The 12,707-nt window shown below is 50.9% G+C and overlaps 1 protein-coding gene across 1 annotated transcript; it reads right to left on the bottom strand.

Moving 5' to 3' along the window:
• Nucleotides 1-9,360: 9,360 nt before the first annotated feature.
• On the bottom strand, nucleotides 9,361-11,492 carry LOC122386763 (low density lipoprotein receptor adapter protein 1-like). Its single transcript, XM_043376309.1, has one exon. The coding sequence runs from the start codon at nucleotides 11,361-11,363 to the stop codon at nucleotides 10,677-10,679; it is 687 nt and encodes a 228-aa protein (XP_043232244.1). The 5' UTR covers nucleotides 11,364-11,492; the 3' UTR covers nucleotides 9,361-10,676.
• Between the last annotated feature and the right edge of the window lie 1,215 nt (nucleotides 11,493-12,707).

Below are 12,707 nucleotides of genomic sequence, written 5' to 3'. Positions count from 1 at the left end.
CACCTTGTTTGGAAATTGGAACAGCTAATGAAATCGCATACGGCGAATCGACTGGTGGTGTTTTTTGTCTCGATCGGCCCAGTAATTCTTGAGATATAAAATGGCTTCGGGCATATCTAGGCGAAAACGGTTGTGACCTTCCGAGGTCACCTAGATCACCTAGGAGGCCGCATATTCGAAACAACTGATTAAATCCTACGTCATGAATCGAATGATGATGTTTTCGTCTCGATTGCCCTAGGAGTTCCTGAGTTCTAGGTACCTATGTAGAATGGCTGCCATAAGCGAAAACGATTATTTGATCTATCAAGGTCACCGAGGGCATCTGAGGTCACCATATTCAAAACGGCTGATGATATGGCATAGGTACAGGGACCCGCAGTTGCTACTGTACACATATATTACCAATTTAGAATTGCGCTATTATTTGCTAAGTGCTGGCCATTGGAGAAAGGAAATGTAGCGCAAAGTATGGAGGAATAACACATGTTTGCTCCTAGGACGTATGTTTTGTATAATTCCTCTTACCGCAACAGATATTCTTCCAAAACTACAATCGTGCTATTTTTCCGCGCCGGTTGCCTCCCCAGAGCCCGTCCTTGGTATCGCCTATAGCTTCCGTTCCCGCTACGTGAATGAAAGTCACGTGACTACTACAGGTTTGCGCTCAGTACTAACACATCTAGCCCGAGGGCCGGTCCGTAGCGGGGAGGGGTAGAACGCCTGAGCTCCAGCGCAGTGGAGATGGTGGTGGCCCGTATCATAAAGAGGCAGCCGTAAGCAGAACTACAATTGCCGCAGTATAAGATTATGATCAAGTTTTCTTTAAATGTATTGATTGATAAGAAAGTGCAATGCTTATCCGATATAATAAAACGGTGTCCAAGGCCTTGGAAGAACTATAAAACATATTCAGCAACGTATAAATTTCTGATACAGGCCATGACCTTTCACCTTGCCTCCGGGGAGGACCGCTCAGGAAGCCACATACCGAACGAATCGAGGCCTCGCAGCGCGGCGGCAGAGGAGGTGGATAAACCATCGCCAGATCTTTCGGTTACTTATGTTTCCAGAAGAAGGAGGGGGGGGGGGTGGAGGGTGAGGGCTGTTTTCAACCCACTCACCAATCCTTTCCTTATTAACTTATAGCTTACCGAAAAAAATGCAACACAATGGTAGCCGTCACGAGATGTAGCGAAGAGTGCCTCAGCCACACCGGTTTTGAGTAAACTTTACGCATTGGAATTCAGGCCAGTGATCCTGAAGCATTATTTTATTTTTGTCGTGCATAAGCTGGGATGACGTGGTCCAAGTTAATTGCGAAGAAACGGTTTTAGTTTCAGAACATTTATGAGGCTAGTCGCGTCAAATAGTTATACGTTTGTTGTAAAATATCAAATAGAATGTTGACGTGCTATCCAGATGATGGAATTTATTTGACACAAGAAGTCAAAAAAGTGACATCGTTAGTCATCCTGCATACCTATAAATCGATTCGTCACCTTGGTTCGAGCTCAATAGTTCTTTTCGCGGATGATCGGTTTCGTTTTCTTTTCTTTTTGGGGGGGGGAGGGACAGTTAATGAGCCAGTAACCACCCTCCCCAGTCCCCCCAAACAACAATTGTTGACAAATACTGTGATGGCCTAAAAAATGCCCTCAATTGTGTTACGTAGGGGAGAATGAGGTAAGTTGAGCCGCTTTTTGTTTTTCGTAAGCTACAGGCTAACTTACTGATCATTTTTCTGCGTTTACGGGTTGGACGGACGAGTGGTCATTTGCGCATGTAATGGTGGCCAGAAATGTTTCATACCGCTTATTTTTGTACTGAAAGGCTACGTCGAAAATCATCTTGCACGTTGCTCATCTTACCCCATGGGCGGGGTAAGTTGAGACACATCGTGGGGAAAGTTGAGCATGGATAGAAAAAGCGAACCTCTTCTTTTCCCGGGAGCGGCGAAGAGTGGGCTCTTATTCACTCCATGGCATACATACTTATGGCAGTTTTTTTCCTCCATCAAAAAGTGACTGTAACAACAAAAAGTGACAACATAGTGCCTTCCAATAACTCGTCAAGTTTTCTATCACGGAAGAAATCATTTTATCCTTTAGATAATCTGCAAATCACTTACAACTTGTGTAATCAACAAAGAAAAACAATTTCCTACCATTTTTATTCAGCAGAAACAAGCGCAGCTCAGTTTGGTTTTCGACAGCGGAGACAACAATGGCTTATCCGGCTCATCTTCCCCGAGGTGAAAGTGGCTCATCTTGCAGCCCCACCCGTGGCCATTTTCGATTAATGACACCCGCTAAGGAAAATAACCATGCACAGCAGATAACAACCATCTCATTTTAAAGGCAAAACATGTCTTAGTTATCAGGGGCGATACCACATGTTACCGGGTGCTGAGCGTGAGAACGTTGCCGTCTCACGTGAAAGACTGCAGCATCGTAAGCGAATGGCACATGGAAGCTCAAGTTAATTAGCGTCATAGGAGCTGAGAAACATGGGGTGGCTAAACTTGCCCCTTGGCTCATCTTACCTCACTCTCCCCTATTTGGGGCTCTCAACCTTGATTTGTTAAAGTTATTTGTCTGTTCATTATAAAAGCTGTCAAATTTGCCGTATCATTTAACTTTTATTGAGTTTGTATTTCACACTTACCTAAAATGAACAATTTTGTCACTGGCTTCTTTTATTAATGGAATTGGATGGTCGCATGAATGAACGAATGAATAGCTCCATTTGAGCATCAGCTGAAATCAATCCTAAAATTTAATCTACCAGTCTGCAACGAAAAGGTTTAAAAACCAGTGCAAGTTAGGTGCAGTTTCTAATCTATGCCGTTTTTTATTAAGTGTCTCATAGCTCCTCAATCTTGAGCCGCTTCTCTCACGATTCATTTAATGTGGTGCTTCTTACATTGTTCAAGAAGTCATAGTATTCGAGCTCGTTGGTCTTAAAAACTGCTATCGAAGTAAATTAAAGTGCTTCGGGCTTCGGCACTTAAAAACCAATCGATATTTAACCCTCACCCATTTAGGCATTTCTTTTCAGCGTCTTACATGTAGCGGAGGGGCGTAGAAACCCTCAGCCATTCGGCCCTTGATAAAAAGAGCCAGAGCTTCGCTGAAAAATAAAAAAGAGCGAGCTGCTCGTGACGAGAGAAATCCGATGATTTGAGGGTCCTGGTCATCGTTGACAAGAAAAAGCCAATTATTTTTATGTCCTGGTCAATGCTGAGATCCTAGGTCACTGGTTGACCTCCCAGATCAGGTTAATAACCCAAAAGCACGGAAAATTGGGTCCTGCTAGAATTTCTACAAGTGAAGTTTGCTGGGACTTGACTTGCTTCTGACTCCGAATTTGCACTTGTTTTGATCAAAGATGATGTATCAAAGCATTTGGGGTAGGACGGGTCACGCCAGATCACCCATTAGGCGTTCTGCCGGCTTTCCATAGAATGTTAACCAGCACTTACAGCCTTTCAACATATTGCATAGGCACTATAACTGATACCTAAGTAAGTATGCCTAGTTTTCAAATGCTAAAATGGGTGATAAATTTCAAACCAACACTTCCTAAAAACCACAGTAAAAAGGTGTAAATTTAAGGAAGTTAACCGAGATCATTTCAAGTAAATGACCTCAACCTGAGTTTCACGTGACCTTGGCACCCACAACAATCAATGATACAAACATTAGATAGTATATTTCACATGTTGTCACGTTGCTAATCACGAAACGACTATGGAAACACACAGAAGATGTGCGCTGACTTTCAATTGCTATTCTGGCCTGACATGATCTTGAGAAAAATAATCACAGGTTAAAGATATTTTGGTTCAGGGATTTAAAATTCTCAGACAAGATGCAAAAAAATGATAAGGGCTATTTAATTTTCCGGGAAGTTATAAAATTGATTAACTCCAGGGCACCAAAGAATCGTCGCAATCCTTCGCTTTGCCGCGATTTATTGGCGAAAAACAGGGGGCGCGGTCTACTTACCTCTACTTATATGTGTGGTGAGGGCTAATATTCATTTTATCTGTGTTGATGAATGTGCAACAATTTCTACATGAACTGAGACCAGTCCATATGAGTATGTTCTTCTCACGGACAATGACAATATAAAAACAATGCGAATAAAACCAAACGTTTCGGACAACAACGTGCCTTCGTCAGTGGAGAAAAATAAGTGTATAGGTTTAACATCGATGAGAACTAAATGCGGCACCGTCTCGGTCTGGCCAGCCGGGTTGCCGATAAAATACACAAATGTTTATAAGCTTCCATGATGTGCTTTAAAAAACTTCTGAAAATATATCTTAAAAATAAAGATAACTATACTTCACCGATTTTATCGAAAGAAAACATGTATGCCTAATTACTTATTTCTTGCCACTGACGGAGGCACTTTTTGTGCGAAACGTCTGGTTTTATTCTTATTGTTATTTATTGTCATTTCCTGTGAGAAAAAAGGATAACTCTTCAGTTAGTAACCATAACAGCGAAACGGCTTATTGTAACACAATTCACTGTGTATACGAAACCTATAAGTCCCTAAAAATAATCCTATTTACAACTTTTAAAAGATACAGCTTATACAGCTTGAGCATACAATTTTTTCTGCATTAATATAATATTCATTTATCTCCACAGAATATGGTAAATTAGTGCTGCTGAAGTTCGCTTTCGAAGAGTCTCCTTCAGGCATTCCACAGCTCTCGTGCCATTTTGGATCACGGAACATGGCTGGGCGCAGGACAGGTCGTCTGCGAGCTTGGACGGACCACGTGACCACCTCCTCCACTCCCCCTCACTCCCGTCCCCTTCCCCAGCACGGCGTCCGATGAGATCTAACCGCGCCCCAGGCAGTCGGCTCGGTCCGACCCTCCCCATGGTCGAGCCACGGCCCGGTGCCACCTGAGTTTGTGCCGGGTGCAAAACTGGAGCAGTAACTAGCGCCGGAACTAGTAGTCAGCACGACCATCGTCAGATGGCAGGAGTAAATGGAATAAGCGGTTCCAGGTTTCAGAAGGAATGGGGCAGGAAAAAGCGCTGAAAACAGTGTTTTGCTGATACAGCCATAAAAAGTTCACTGAATTAGGAGACCAGCACATCAGTTTAAAGCCCTTCAGATGGTGGTTTTAATAAGCACAAAATCATTTCCCAATTCGCCTCCAACGGTGTCACAGGCCAAGAATACGCTGAACTACTAGTGTGTACAGAAGCAACTGCGGGTCCCTGTACGGTGAATCGAATTGTGGTGTTTTCGTCTCGATTGGCCCAGTTATAGTTTCTGTCTAGTGAGTTATAGAATGGCTGCAATGGGCGAAAACGGTAGTGACCCGTGGTTGTGACCTTCCAAGGTCACTGAGGTCACCTAAGGTCACCAACACGTGATGTTACTGGTGGTTTGACTTAAAATGACAGCAGCCTGAAATAGTATCAGCATGTTGGATCAAAACCCAGAATATATCCCGCGCCGGGCCGGTGCTCCGAGATTCCGCGCCGGGCCGGGGTGTGTGTCTGAACCCCCCCCCCCCCTTCTAACTCGGCTCCTGGGCCATGTAGCGACACGAGGTAAGCGGCAATCGAAAGAGCATCTAAAATAAGGACGAAAACACTTCAGTCATTTTTTGGGTAAGGTCAAAGGCCAGGTCACCAGAGGTCACCAAAGGTAAAATGTCGACTATTTCAACATTTTGGAAACTGCCAACGGCTATTTCGGGAACCGATAGAGCTATAGCGCCGCGGAAAAGCGCATTCGATAGCCCTTTTACAGACCTTTCTGGATATTGTTCTCAGATTTGACCTCAGGTCAAGGGTTTAGCCTCCAGAGAGCAAAAACTCCAAAAATAGCCGTTTTTACGAAAAGCGTTTTTCGGTAATAACTTTTGACTCGAAAGAGCCATGACATTACTTTTGCCAGCATCGTGTTCTTCTCGTCGAGACGCGTCGAATGAACTATAATTTGACCTTAAAAGGTCAACTTCAAAAGTTGACCTCAGGTCAAGGTCATGACCTGACCGGAAAAGGTCATGTTGCATATCAGTCGATCCGCAACGTCGAGCCGAACACAACAAAGGCGTTTTCAGCGCTCTAGCACGCCTCTATCAGAAGTTATTAGCGAAAAACTGTTAGATTCTGTTCGTGACCTGAGATGACCTCGGGGACATGACAAGGGGTCACAGTTGCCATAGTTTCCGGTTCAGTGTGTCCATTTTACCTTCATCTCGATGTTAGAGAGTGTCTAGAATAGCGTTTCTGCCAAACAGACGCTTTTCAATTTTCTCCCATTGACTTATAGGTAGGGTAGAGTGGGGAAAGATGCCCAGGGTTTTGCTATGTCATATATTATTCGAAAATGACGATGGGAAAGCAAAAACTTGGAGTTTCAACGGAAGCCGACATCATTTTTCTTCAACAACATCACACTTTCGTGCCTGAAATATTATAACTTTTTTTGCTATTAAGCATTTTCCTGAAGAAGTGAAAGGGGGCATCTTACCCCACAGGGTGGGAAAGACGCCCCCTGACGTTGGGAAAGATGCCCCCTGCACTATAAGTGACATAAATGGGCATGTGAATCGCCTGAACGAATCAGTAGTCCCTTCGAGCCTGCAGTAGACACCAAACGTCATCATAAGGGCCCTCAAAAGTAGTCGTAAGGGGCTTCAGAGGTCATCATTAGGGCCATCATAGTCCAGCGCGGCCAAACAAGCCTCCGTGGTGGCGTTCGGAGACCACTGTGGGGCTCTTATAGGTCTTCTTAATGCTTGAGGGCCCTCGAGCCCATCGTGGGGACTTCCGATGCCAGCGCGGCCCGTGGGGCCAACGTGGGAACCCTCAAAGGATGTCGTGAGGGGCCCTGGAGCCAATAATGGGGCCCACAGAGGCCGTCGTGAGGGCTCTAAGAGTCAGATGCCGCCCAAAAAGTCGCTATGTGGGCCGAGAGACCGGCATGGGGAGCACCCGACCGTACTGGACTCTCAATAGTCCCAGATCGGCTTTTGTCTACATCACAAGTATGTAATAAATGATTTGACAGGCTGTTTGAAGGACAGCCTGCGGATTTAGGGGGGCGTCTTTCCCCATCAGGACAGGGGGCATCTTACCCCAAGGTACGGAAGTAACATTAAATCAGTACAATTTGTTAGCCATAAAACTACACCCTGAAACAAACTGTTTGGGACACAGTACACGCATGCTGATGTATCACGACTATAGCAAGGGACGCAAAAGTTATTTACCTTCTTTGATATTTACAATGTTCTGACACCAAAACATTTTTTGAAAGCAGCAAATAAAAAACATGCAATCATCAGCCAGTCGTTGCCCAACTGAGCTTCGCAATTTTTTGTGCAGTTAACAAGGCAGGCTTCCGCTTTACGCTAAGAACATTAATTTCCAGGTCCGATTCTTTGTTTCGCCGCTAGAGGGGGTGGGGCGTCTTTCCCACCCTGGGCATCTTACCCCACTCTCCCCTAATGGAAAGGCCGCAAAATTGACCTGACCCTAGGTCACCGATATCAAAGTTCCGAGATATACATTTTATAGATAATGTTGCTCTTATCAATCGCTAAAAGTTTTAAGGCAATCGATCAGTCGGTGTAGCTATGACGAGCATTCTTTTTTTTGAGGTGATGTCACTTGGCGTGACCTGGTGACCTGACCTAAGGCGACCTGGGTCTGAAATCTTCACATGTGCGGAAAAGATGCACGAACAGGTGTGCCAAAAACGGCGGCGCGGGCGCCGCCGTTTTTGAGATATCTGCGAAAAACTGCAGGGGGGTGTTCAAACAACCCCCCCCCCCCGGCTCGGCGCGGGATATCATAATAAGTGCAGGTTCAAACTGCGCACCCTAACCCCTTTGCTTCGGTGAGTACCAATTTGTACAGTAATGCACCCCGGGACAAAAACCACCCCACCCCACCCCGCCCGCACAGGACAGGTGACGCGAGACGTGACCGCCCTCAGCGGCCGACGGGGGAGGGGGAGGGGTGTGGGGAGGGGCGCCGTGCGTGACTCACCTGACCAGCCGGCCGGGGATGGGCCTCCCCTCCCCTCCTCTGCCGGTCCTCCCCTGGTGTTCCGCTCAGATGACCAGAGGCGGGACGGGCCGACGGCCGGCCGGTCAGGGTCGGCGGCTCGAGCGGTGTGGCGGCGGGGTCTGCACCGGTGACCTCCCGTCAGCCGGGCAGGGTGGATGGCGGGGTGGGATTGCAGCGATACCGCTGCTCAATCAGCTTGTTTTCCCAGTTGAGCGATAGTGGTATCGCGGAGCTCGTGAGGTGCACGAGACATGAACACCTGAGGAGTGGTAGGTATTAGGGGTATAGAGATTAGAGATATACCATTGTTTTGCCCTTCAGCACTCTCTGCTGCCGATTTGATAAGACCGGGAAGCCAAAGTGGAAATTCATCATTTGCGCTGAGTTGGCGATTGCAAAGTTCCGTGCCAAATGTTCGCACCTGCACCTTCTCATTTGACCCGTCACTTGCAGTGGTAGCTAAACTCGCTGTCTCTGACAGTGACGGCGCGAGACACTCTCAGCAGATCTATAATCACCCGTGACAGTGCTGAGAAACTACATAGCCACTGCTGAGCCCCCTCCCTCTGTGCCGCTCTCCAAAGTCCCGCTCTGCTGTGATCCCGATCCCACACCGGCGCGGCGGCTGCCGGAGAAATTCAGCCGGCGACGTTTTTACACGGCCGACGAGCATGTTGGCGGCCTAGACACCAATGAATGGTGACGATGTGCGGGGTTGCATTGGCAGTAATGACGCTAGAAAGCGAAGGGAATCGGCAGCCAGCCACCAAAAAGTTTCGCAAAAACATAATTACTGCCGCTGCGCTCTGCGTTCACCGACCCTCCCGTAATCACGAAATCAGTGTGGCGTACCGGAACTCGCGCCGGCAGATCGACAAAACACCCACGGCGCGCGGCAGGGTCTACAGAATGGTCCCGCTATAAGGGAGCCCAGCTGCCGCGCCAGCAGGCAACGAGATGCCCTCAGCGGAGAGCCGCGGGTGTTGTATCTGATTTCGCCGCTGTTTGACGGCAGGAGCGGCGCTTTTCGCCGCTCGCGGTCGACGGTGGACCACTTTCGATTGTCGCGCGCAGCGGCGGGGCGACAGCCGGCTAACGTCCGACCTCGTTCCCCAGATGAGTGGATCTCCCAGCCGGCTGTCCGACTGCCGCCTCACCGGCGCGGCGATATCACCACGGCCGCTCCGTCACAGCACTGGCGGCGGAGCATTGTGAGAGGCATGACAGGCAAATTTCTGAGCCGCGCCGCGGCCGGCGGGGAAACATTCCAGAAATGTGTGTTCAACGGTAAAAGATTATGGGAGTTGCCGACATTTATATACAGCATAAGTCACAATAATATCGCAAAACAAGCAAGATCAAAATAATCATTGATAATTATTCAGCACTGTTATCATTCCAATCGTCATCATTATTTGCTGTCTATCCTAAAACCCGGCTCAATATTCAATTACACACAATACTGACAAGCAGAGGCATCTGACGTCACAACTGGGCCAGCTGAGCTGGTGTCGGCGGCCGCTCGGCTCCCCTCCCCGAAGCTGCCAGTGCGGCACACCGCCCCAGTTGCGGCAGCCACAATCGGGGCGACCGCATGGCACCGATAGCACTATCAGCCGACGGTGAGCGGCGCGCCCGAGCCGACACTGACGGTCAGCCGGGTCCGGTGCGAGCTGACACGACCGGCAATCAGGCGTCACTCCACTGTCGGGCAGGGTCAACATGACGGTGGCGGCTGCCGGGAGCTGGGAGCGCCCCTATCGCCACCGGCCCCGTATCTGCCGTGACGTCCGGGACGGCCCGAGCCGACACGAGTTCGCACAACACTTCACGCATATCACAAGACGGCCGCCGGCGCCAATCGGCCGCCGTCGGTAGGTAGGTAGCTGCCTGATGGGGCTGTGTTGTCTCCACACGGAGAGGAACTTGGAGACCGAGTTCTGAGTGGTCAGCTCCGGGCTCCGTGAGTCTCAGCTCGGAGTCCCACTGGCCGGGCGGGCCGCGGGCCGTGCCGTCCGGCCGGGCTGGGGCGATGACACCGGTCCTACTGCAGTCGGGCGGCCGTCCGCCCCGGTAACGCATCCGGCCTCCACGGGCCGCTGAGCACCACACCACTACGGCGCCGGGGCTTTCTGCGCGGCCGGCGGTGCAGACCGTGCACGTGCCACGAGCCTCCGCCTTAGAGCGGGTCACAGAGTCGGCCGCGCGCCGCGCCGTCACGAAACCCCCATCACTCCCCGGCCACGGCGCACTGCGCCCGACCGTCACGATACTGGCATCATAACTGCACCACGGCAGTCCCTGGTCATGACACTGAGGCAGCCAGAGGAACCCTCGGCACGGCTAGGGCACACCCGGCTAGGCAACATCCACCGGAAAGGAAATCGCGTCTGATATTGAGACACGCGCAGTGGTCCCCCTGATAAGCCGCAGCGAGATGACCTCTTGAACGCAAAACAGACGACCACTTGAGCTTGACAAAGCTACGGCACTTTAGCAGAATGACCTTATTTTTCGTCACGCCTGTGAAGAATCACTCGGTATAAAAAGAAGTCATCAAGTGGCTCACTAGACGACAGGTCAATTTTTCACACTCCTCGGGCGCTTGACGGCCCACTAGGCCTCCGAGTCCTGCTGCGCATGCTGCCCGCGCAGCTCCGCCTCGATCTCGTCTGGAGAGCGCAGGTCGATGGCAAACTTGCGCGGCTCCTCCTCGCGCTTGACGCGCTTACTGAACTCTTGGAACGCCGTGGCCAGGGCGAACGTCAGCTTGCGTGCACTCTCGCGCCGGTCACACACGAAGGCGTGGCACTCGAACGGGCTGGGCGTGTTCTCGCGCACCAGAATCATGGCGAACACACGCGTGAACACAATGTCCTGCACGCCGTACGAGATGACGTCGATCGGGTAGTTACCGGCCTCGAAGTTCTTGTTGAGGTTCTGCTTCATCTCGGTGATGTTGACGCCGTGGTCGGAGACGTTCAGCTGCAGCAGCGGCAGCGTCTGACCGGGACGCATCGCCTTGGCGGTCGCCACCATCTCGTCGACGGGTCCGCGCGTGTACTTGATGCCCCACAGTTTCTCGGCCTCGCGCTTGCCGAGGTACTTGACGACGAAGCTCTGCGGCAGCTGGATGGGCTCGTCCATGGTGGCTGTGGCGGTGCGCTCGCCGCCGGCCGGCTCGGCACTGTCGGCAGAGCTGGGCCGCTTGTCACCGGGCGGCTCCCCCTCGCTTCCGGCCGCCGGGGGTTCACTTCCGGCCAGGTCCGGCTCGAACTGCGGCTGCTGGCTGTTCTGGCGCATTGTGCTGCGCTGTGGGAGGGGCGGCGCGCTCAGCACAGCCCACCACGCCCCGCCGCTGGCTGGAGCGCCCACTATCAGTCACGCCGCGCGCCGCTCCGCCCGTCCGGCCCGCAGCGCGCCGCTCACCGACTGACGGCGGCGGCGGCGGCGGCGGCGGCGGCAGGAGCAGATAGCCCCGGGCGCCGCCGCAGGTGAGCCGGCACCGACAGCTGGGTGCCCAGGGCGAGCGCCGCCCCGTGCCGTGCTGGGGTCGTGGGCCGGTCCAGCGCCGGCCGTAGTGAGTGCCCGCCGGACGGATGTGCCGCATTGTGGCGCACGGGACTTGGACGCGATTTGAGCCGTGACATCGGTATTGTTTGCTGCATATAGTGCGATTGTCATGCAGCTAGACAATAGGACAAGAAGGAGCCTTTATGCGATGCTAGTGAAGCGGATTGTTGGATTATGTGAAATCGTATGGTTCATTTGTGGCTGCCTCGCTTCTGCCACATCAATCGTATGGGCACTCGGGTGGGACGAAACGAGAAACAAGGCAGGTATTCCATACAGTGAGTCACGAGACGACAGAATGAGCAGTAGCGGCGGAGCACCTTCAATTAAGGGGGGGGGGGACACTGCCGACTTTTGGTCCCATTCTTTCCATGCAAAACCCACAGGGCTAATGTTAAAATGTCAAAATCAAGGGGGACACGGTGCCCCGGTGCCCCCCCCCCGTTCCGCCGCCTATGAGAATGAGTCAGGAACACTCCCCCCAGCCGCCGGCCGTGGTTTGGTAACGCCTCTGACATGGCCAGAGCGGTCTCTAAATTGTAATCAGTACGGCCTCCAAAAGACTGTGCAGCGCTCAGTACGACAATCCCCTGATAATACAATTTTACCGTTTTGCTTATATTACATTGAGGACGTTATGTCGTTTGCCGTGAAGTATGAAGTTAATCGTCATAGCCGTGCAACTTGCAAGTTTATGCGTACACCTACTGATGCGGGATTGTTGCTGCCGATCTGGATCGGCTTATCCTGGTCTGAAGCCCATTTTAGACAGGATCGGTCACGGAAATGGCCTCCGAAATCGAGATTACGCGATCCGATTTCTAATCTGAACTCGTTGATAATGACCACGGAAACATGACCAGTAATTAGTCCGCTGTCGGTATGTCAGACGCCAGTCCATACGTATGTATATTGTATATGTGGCAGTAGGCAGTAGGCACGGTCTCGTCGCTCGTGAAACCATACAAATCCTGTAAGTCGGCCTCAGCAGCAGACTTTGGCTTCACCAAAGTTAGTTTTCACCGCACATATGCCACCAGTACCACTGCGCTGGCACTGGTTGGTCGTTAAGGT

The sequence above is a fragment of the Amphibalanus amphitrite genome, unplaced genomic scaffold (genome assembly GCF_019059575.1).
Source record: "Amphibalanus amphitrite isolate SeventyFive unplaced genomic scaffold, NRLGWU_Aamphi_draft 000261F_arrow, whole genome shotgun sequence".
NCBI lineage: Eukaryota > Metazoa > Arthropoda > Thecostraca > Balanomorpha > Balanidae > Amphibalanus > Amphibalanus amphitrite.
The sequence above is the reverse complement of the archived record's forward strand: the minus strand, read 5'-3'. Positions and strand labels throughout refer to the sequence as shown.

What these genes read in the sequence shown, in the direction of transcription:
- LOC122386763 (XM_043376309.1), bottom strand. Translation starts at nt 11,363, where the DNA reads ATGCGCCAGAACAGCCAGCAGCCGCAGTTCGAGCCGGACCTGGCCGGA.